The sequence below is a fragment of the Aspergillus ibericus genome (genome assembly GCF_003184845.1).
Source record: "Aspergillus ibericus CBS 121593 unplaced genomic scaffold BO80scaffold_29, whole genome shotgun sequence".
NCBI lineage: Eukaryota > Fungi > Ascomycota > Eurotiomycetes > Eurotiales > Aspergillaceae > Aspergillus > Aspergillus ibericus.
The window spans coordinates 206,112-213,192 of NW_020292127.1; the positions used below are offsets into that span (position 1 = coordinate 206,112).

The 7,081-nt window shown below is 53.4% G+C and overlaps 3 protein-coding genes across 3 annotated transcripts; all 3 read right to left on the minus strand.

Moving 5' to 3' along the window:
* Nucleotides 1–560: 560 nt before the first annotated feature.
* BO80DRAFT_410539 (putative proline racemase) lies at nucleotides 561–1,818 on the minus strand (the record flags this gene model as incomplete). Its single annotated transcript, XM_025717928.1, has 1 exon — nucleotides 561–1,818. The coding sequence occupies exon 1, from the start codon at nucleotides 1,761–1,763 to the stop codon at nucleotides 561–563; it is 1,203 nt and encodes a 400-aa protein (XP_025573649.1). The 5' UTR covers nucleotides 1,764–1,818.
* Nucleotides 1,819–2,668: 850 nt separating this feature from the next.
* On the minus strand, nucleotides 2,669–3,493 carry BO80DRAFT_410544 (putative haloalkanoic acid dehalogenase). The gene has a single exon (XM_025717929.1). It carries the CDS (start codon nucleotides 3,463–3,465, stop codon nucleotides 2,752–2,754), a length of 714 nt encoding a protein of 237 aa, XP_025573650.1. The 5' UTR covers nucleotides 3,466–3,493; the 3' UTR covers nucleotides 2,669–2,751.
* A 405-nt stretch (nucleotides 3,494–3,898) lies between these two features.
* On the minus strand, nucleotides 3,899–6,959 carry BO80DRAFT_503372 (DUF521-domain-containing protein; the record flags this gene model as incomplete). The annotated part of the gene is made up of 7 exons (XM_025724381.1): nucleotides 3,899–5,682; nucleotides 5,719–5,845; nucleotides 5,927–5,984; nucleotides 6,135–6,359; nucleotides 6,415–6,459; nucleotides 6,503–6,670; nucleotides 6,745–6,959. The coding sequence occupies 7 exons, from the start codon at nucleotides 6,954–6,956 to the stop codon at nucleotides 3,899–3,901; spliced, it is 2,619 nt and encodes an 872-aa protein (XP_025573651.1).
* Nucleotides 6,960–7,081: the final 122 nt, after the last annotated feature.

Below are 7,081 nucleotides of genomic sequence, written 5' to 3' on the forward strand. Positions count from 1 at the left end.
GTGACACCCCTTTTAAGATATCTTCAATCTCCTCTCATTCGACTTTCAAGAAATAAAAGCGTTCTACTCCAGATTCTGAATAAATCATTAAAGAAAACTAAAACAGCTTCACCTTCTAGACATACTCAATAAATTCTTTTTTTTTTTTTTTACTTGCTGACCATACACACCAGGTGGAGAAGTATGAACACCACTATTCAAGTAACGGTGTCATCTGAGTGAAATATCCAAAAGAAGGTGGCAGTTCAGTGAATAGCCCGGAACACAAGTGACAGCCTTCAGCCATGTGATTCTGTCGGGACACCAGGTGCGGAGGAGTCCGGGCACCAATAAGATGGTTATAGATGACACCCGGGATTGCTATTCGTTGTGCCTGCAACCCGCTCGGAATAAAGATAGCATCCTTGTCTTGAAATTTGTAGGGGTGGTAACTGACAGGGAGTAATACACTTGATAATCGGGATAATCCAGCGTTTTCCCCAGATAATATTAAACAAGTCAATATGATGCTATGCCAACTCTATATTACTTCCAGTCAAATACATATCAGAGCCCTCTGATCACTGCGTCACGCTCTTCATCGTAAACCCAGCATGACCCGTAACATCTCCCTCCTCCACCACAAAGCTCGACGCCCCGGTATAGTAGGCACTCCCCTCCACCCTCACAACCACCGCATCCCTCGCCGGGCCATTCTCCCCCTCGATCCGCAACCCCGTCTCCACAATCTCTCCCACAAACGCCCCCGTCTGAAAATGACTCGACACCACCGAATGATACGCCCACCGCTGTCCAACCGCTCTCTCCCCCTTCGCATACGCCAACGCCATCCGCGCCGTGACACACGACCCCGTCGGCGACCGATCAATCTCATCATCCGCGAAGAAACACAGCCCGGTCTCGACCCCATCCACCCCACCGGGGTTAACTCCAACCTGCGAATCCACCACCATAACGGAATATAAAAACGATAACCGCTCATCCTCCGGATGCTGACACGCACGCACAATATCGGGATGCGTTTCCAAATACCCCTTCAATTTCCCCACCACCTGCGTCATCCTCTCCAGATCCACCTTCTTCAATCCCTCTTTAAACCCCAATTCCCTCACATCCACGAGCGCGAAAAAGGCCCCTCCGTAGCTAACATCCACCGTGATACTCTTCCGTCCCCCTAGTTCCCCCCACCGCACCTCCTCCGGAACTGAAACCCTCACCCCTACCGCCGCTGCATACGCCGGCGTCGAAATAAACGCTACATTCCGCGCCGGATCCGATTTCATCCCATCCGCAGATTGCATAACAGGAACCGTCACATCCACGACCCCGCACGGCGCATGTAATCTTACGCCCACCGTCAAACTCTCCTCATCAAGTACCAATTCCCCCCTCTTCGGAAATACATTCTCATCTCTCGTATCCACCAAAAACCGCCCCAAAGAAATAGTGGCATGGCCACACATCGTCGATATGCCCCCGTTATGAGTGAACAACACCCCGATATGTGCTTCCCCTGACCTGACCAGCTCGGTATTTTGAATCAGGATGGCCCCGTACATGTCGTAGTGTCCCCGTGGCTCGAGCATGATGCGTTTGCGGATGTGGTCGTATTCCTTCTCGGCGTGGGCGCGTTGGGAGAGGAGGGTTGGCCCGGTGAGTGGAGGGAAGCCGGCGTAGATGATCCGGGTGGGTTCGCCGGTGGTGTGCATTTCGATGCATTTTATGGTGTTGGGGGTGGTGGTAAGGGATTGGGCGATGTCCATGATGATAGCAGATGATAGTGATTGCTGTGTACTGTGTTGTTGGGTAGGGAGGAAGAAGGATGTGGGTGTGAGGAGTATTTGGAAGAGTTGGTGCAGCGGGGCTGGGCTGGGCGGATCTCGGATGGAATCCCGAGCAGGCAGGGTCCCTCCCTGCATTAACTTTGAAGTCACTTTATCTTGTTTCTGCGCCACAATCGCGTACTCGTTCTCTAGAGTAGTAAAACTCTAGGGACTGGTTTTTCTGTTTTTCTTTGATTTGGGGTGGACTGGAGTTTATTTCTCTACCGTCGTTTCTCAACATGTAAGCTACACTAATGAGCTTCTTTCAGCCATGGTGTGCACACTCTCTACATTAGTGAAACATACAGATAGGCCGAACGAGTATCTGGATTTAGTTCAATGTGGTGACTCATGTGCCTCGGGGCATCTGGCTACGCCCTATCGGAGACCACTTCTGAATGTCCCACCCGGAGCGGGGCACTGTGATTCACGTGTATCAGAGCAGACACGGTAGAAATCCAACATATCTTCTGAATCTATATTCTTATTTCAGTTTGTGCTGAATCGCCAATTAACATTATCAAGTCTTCGAGATCACTGGATATTTGTGCCGAGTTGATTCTGTGGTGGGTTCAGACCATTGCTCTGGATAGTTGTAAGACACCGCTTACAGATAGCGTCGCAATGGAATCAATTCTTTAAAATAAATCGGAATGAAACCTGGTTCATATGTATGGCTTACTGTTGGGGTAGTCTTATAGCTATGTATGGTTGTGGTTTCAGAGTCTGGTCAAGGACATAAAGAGGATACGATGCAGCGCAGTACTCTTGGCTGGTTTAATTCATTACTTTATAAGGCTTCTGCTAATTGTGGGCCATCAAATACATTTAAACATCAGAGTAGTCTTGTATATTTCAAAGATATGTGACGACTTCGTTACATCTCTCCATCCCTCGTCAGCCATTAATTATAAGTATGGGATAATAATCAATTCACCCCCTCCACCGCATCCGCCATCCCCCCCAACGTCTCAAACCGCCAATCATAAACCCTCTCCGCCAAATTCCCCATCGTCGCCCCGGGTCTCTCAATCCACACGGACTTCAACCCCACCCTCCGCGCCGGATGATGATCATGAAACTGGCTCTGCGCCGTCTGCAGCACCTGCTCCGGATCGACATCAAACTTATCCTTGACCGTGTTAAGCATGTACTCAAAGTTGCGCAGATCCGGCTTATACGACCCCACGTCCTGGGCCGTGATGATCAGATTAAACGGGAATCCTTGGAGACTGCCCGCGTTGGTTTTGGCGAATGAGGCCCGGTCGACGTTGGAGAGGACCACGAGCTTGTAGTGCTGGGAGAGGCGTTTCAGGGCGTCGACGGTGTCGGGGAAGGCGGGCCATTTGCCAATTGAGTCGCCGAAGGCGAGACTTTCTCCTTCCGTGGGAGGGGGTAGATTGAGACGCTTGGCCCAGAGGGGATGGATCGTGGTGAGGAGCTGGGAGTACGGCATCTCGGGGGTTTTTTCCTGTTGATCGCGCTCGAGCTCGTGGTATATGGTCAGGAGGTGCTCGCGGGTGAACTGGGTGGTGGCTTTGTTGAGGGTTGGTTGGAAGGCGGCGAGGATGCCCCCTTCCCAGTCGACGAGAGTGCCGTAGACGTCGAAGCTGAGAAGACGGTAGTCGGATAGTTGAGACATGGTAGTTGTGATGGTTGATGGACTCGATGGGTTGGAAGAAGAGGGGAGGGGGAGGGGAGGGGACGGGTAGCGCGTGTGGAGAAGAGGGGCAGGTTGCAGGCGCCCTCCGGAAACAGCATCCCGGCCCGGTGGCCATGCACCATGGAGGTTATTCATTTTTTTTCATTGTCTCTATCAGGATGTCTTTATCGACATATCTCTACCAGACGTGAGCGCGGAGTTCTCGAGCTAGGCTATTGCTGTCGGATACACATGCCTCAACCGGTTGAATTATTGTGCCTGAGGCATGACTGGAGACAATTTCCGAGCACCAGGGATTAACTCAAGTACCCATTCTACAATGCCCGATTTGCACACTCAGGGACATGGTATACTAAATACAAAAATAAGAAGGGTGATCTTGAACTCGAGTGCCTGACCATATCCGACCGCATCACAGCCATCGGGGACGATCGGCAGGACTCCCTCCACAGGCAGCATCCACACACTGAGCCAGACTGCCAAAGTAGAACTTCCGTCCCGTCAGTCCAGGGCCGTAGTGGGCATATTTCCCGGAATTGGTCATGATTGCATGGGTGGACGGGGGAATGATCGGCTCTGTGATCATGCACCAGCAGGTATCCGTGACGAACTGAACCCCAAACATCTCCAGTTCTTCAACTAGCCCGGCCTGACAGGCCAAGCCATACGTTGCTCGGCCACAGGTTACTACCACCGTGATATCGTCCTGTTTGGTCCGCCCGCGGCAGAGGGCAGCAAGCCGGCGGATCTCAGTCAAGGAAAAGTGCGGGTTGCCCAGAGACACCAAGTCTACTGACTGCAAGCCGACTGCACTGTTCAACGTGTTCCAGCACGGAATCAGGTCTTTGATCCGCACGTCAACCGATCGAGGATCCGATCCCGGGCGGATAACAGCGTCCAGCGTCTTTGCCTCCGGGGTCACTCCAACCATGTGGAACATCGGCGCACTTGACACGGTCGCAAACGCTGCTCCAAACGCTTTTAGATCATCCCTACTCGGAGCAAGCAATTTCAGGCCCACAATTACCGGTATCTGGTTCGAGGCTAATGTGCCAACGTGATAGCCGAGCAGGGGGTAGAACGAGTCGTCGACATCTTCGAGCTCCTGAGCCTCAGGCATCCTAACAATGAGCGACGCTTGGCGATTCTGATCCACATGCGGCCCTCCATTCGGGGCGCGGCCGGTGAGAGCAATGGCAATGTCCAGAAAGTCGGGATATTTCATGGTGCGCGCCCCCAGCACACTGTTGGCATAGACGACAGCATTAGACTCGGCCCAGGCAACCTGATCACCGACCTTCGGAGCACTGTCCAGCTGGTACGGACTGCAAGTAAAGGTCGGACGCGCCCCCATATCCGTGTAAGCCCGTGCCAGCTTCTCAGCTGCTTGACCGAAGGCGGCATCCACGCCTTGGGCGCGCCACCGCCGTTGATCGACAGAGATGGAGTTGAGAGATGTCGGTACCCGCACCTTGCCCCCCAGATCTCGGAGTCGCTCTGCAAAGAGCAGAGATCCTGGCCCGGTGTAGATGCAGCCATCCACGTGGACCTGGGTGACGTGGATGAGGTCGCGAGCCCCGAGCAATTCGGCCATCCGCAGAACGATTCGCATCGCCACGCGAGCAGCTTCGCCGTATTCGCCTTGAACAAGCTTTTTGTCGACTTCAGAGAGATGTATCTTTGGGAACGTCATGGCCTGATCACTATGGCTATTGTTTTGGATGGTCTCGGGTAGCTCGTAGTGAAAGATGTCACCACCAACGACAGACATTAATTTGCCATCCAGCCTCAGTAGCTGAGGAAAGTCCCCAGGATTCAGCACCACGACAGGAATTGCCTTTTTAAAGATCTCCTCCGCGATCATGACCCCTAACGTGAGAATATCCTCGCGGCGCTCGAAGAGAACCGCCCCGGGCCCTTTGTTGTTGAGCAGGAGTTCCAGCATCACCCCGCTTCCCGAGCAGGAGCCACGACCCCCGGGGATGGCCAGAATGCGATCCTGCAGAAACTGACCACGCAAAGGGTGGTGCTGATCAATGACTTGACCGGTCTGGGGGTCGACACCTCCCCAAAAGCTCAACTCCAAGGGGCTGGCCATTAGCCGGCCCGAAGCCTGACCTTTGACATATGCAACTCCATGGCAGAGAGGCCAAATCCTTGTACGGGCTGTCATCTTCATGAACATCACCCAGCCCACTGGTATAAGCGTAGTGTGAATGGATTACAACTAACTGAAAGGCTGGATCTGAACGGCGATGGCGCTTATCGGACCCCGCTCGGGAGGGGCACCCGAGATATCGCCTTGATTAGCTGACTGGTGCCACCCCGTGTCGTCTACTTGTGATACTCTAGTGGTGCACTGTATTTGGGCTATTAGGCTTATCTCTAGAGGCTCCCTCAGTCAACAATACTAGAGACAGGTACATTTTGGATCCCTTACTCTGTCCAATAGGTTGATCGTCAGCGATCGGTGGGTGCTAATGGCTTTCTGCATGCTCCTAGGACAATTCAGAGTCGTTCAACACGAGACCAAGCGGTAGCGAATCGATGAGTTTAGCTCAAACGGCATCTTAAGTATGTGCAGCAGACACGACTCGAGAATGTCTCGCGGAGGCAGTTGGGGCTTGTGAACATAGCGCTTTTCGTACAGGTCCAGAAAGGCGTGCAGGCTCGATTCCCCCGCTGCTGTCGTCATGATCCAGCCTGCTATCTCATGGGCCAGATTGTGTGCATCTCCTGGAAGAAAGCTGTCGCTTTCGCGAGCCATGGCCGTGACAAAATTCTGGACGAAGCTGTGCGACATCTCCTCCAGGTAGGTGCGATCTGCTGTGGAGATGGGATCGAGGTCGCTGCGTCCCAGAACTAGCAGGGACCTGTCTCGATTAGTGTCCACAATGGTATTAAAAGACAGTGATGAAGCATGCATACAGATATAAGAAATCGTCCGATTCGGATGACAGTTTCGCCTCGTCCCTGTTTCTTAGCGTGATTCCAATCAGCGGCATGGGACACTTACTTGGGAACCTCGACCACAAGCAAGGCCGGGACCGAGACATTTCGCAGCAACGTCTCGACGAATTTCCTGGCCGGCAGGTAGGGGCATGGCTGATCATCCACGGCCACGCAGCTGCCATCAGCGAAGCGGTACCGGGCCGAGGGGCGACCGGGGTTCTCCTCGAAGACTCTGCTAGTGATTAGAATGGTTCTTCCGCTGCTACTCGGTCGCGATCCCAGAGTATACGGTACAGAATTACGTACATCTCTCCCTGGCCATTAAACAGGGTGACCTTCCCCTCAATGTTCGTCTCCTGGTGGTGGGTGGGGGCATGGTTACCATGCAGAAAGACATATCGCAAGGATCCCTTTCCCCCGGAGGCATAAAGGTCGGAGACCAATTGACCGTCTGATTGACTGGGGAGTGACATGGGGACGACAGGTAGGGGAGAGACCGCGTCGACCTGCTGGCTCATCCATCCGGGCTGCCCCTCAGTTGACCTGGTGGGGAGACGCGCCCAAGGACGCTCACCGCCTGCGGGCGAGCTTCGGCCGGAACAACTAGTCGGCGGCTTATTTTAGGATCTACCCTCCCCCTTTC

Excerpts from the sequence above, each read along its gene's own strand:
- BO80DRAFT_410544 (XM_025717929.1), bottom strand. The coding sequence starts at position 3,465 with ATGTCTCAACTATCCGACTACCGTCTTCTCAGCTTCGACGTCTACGGC.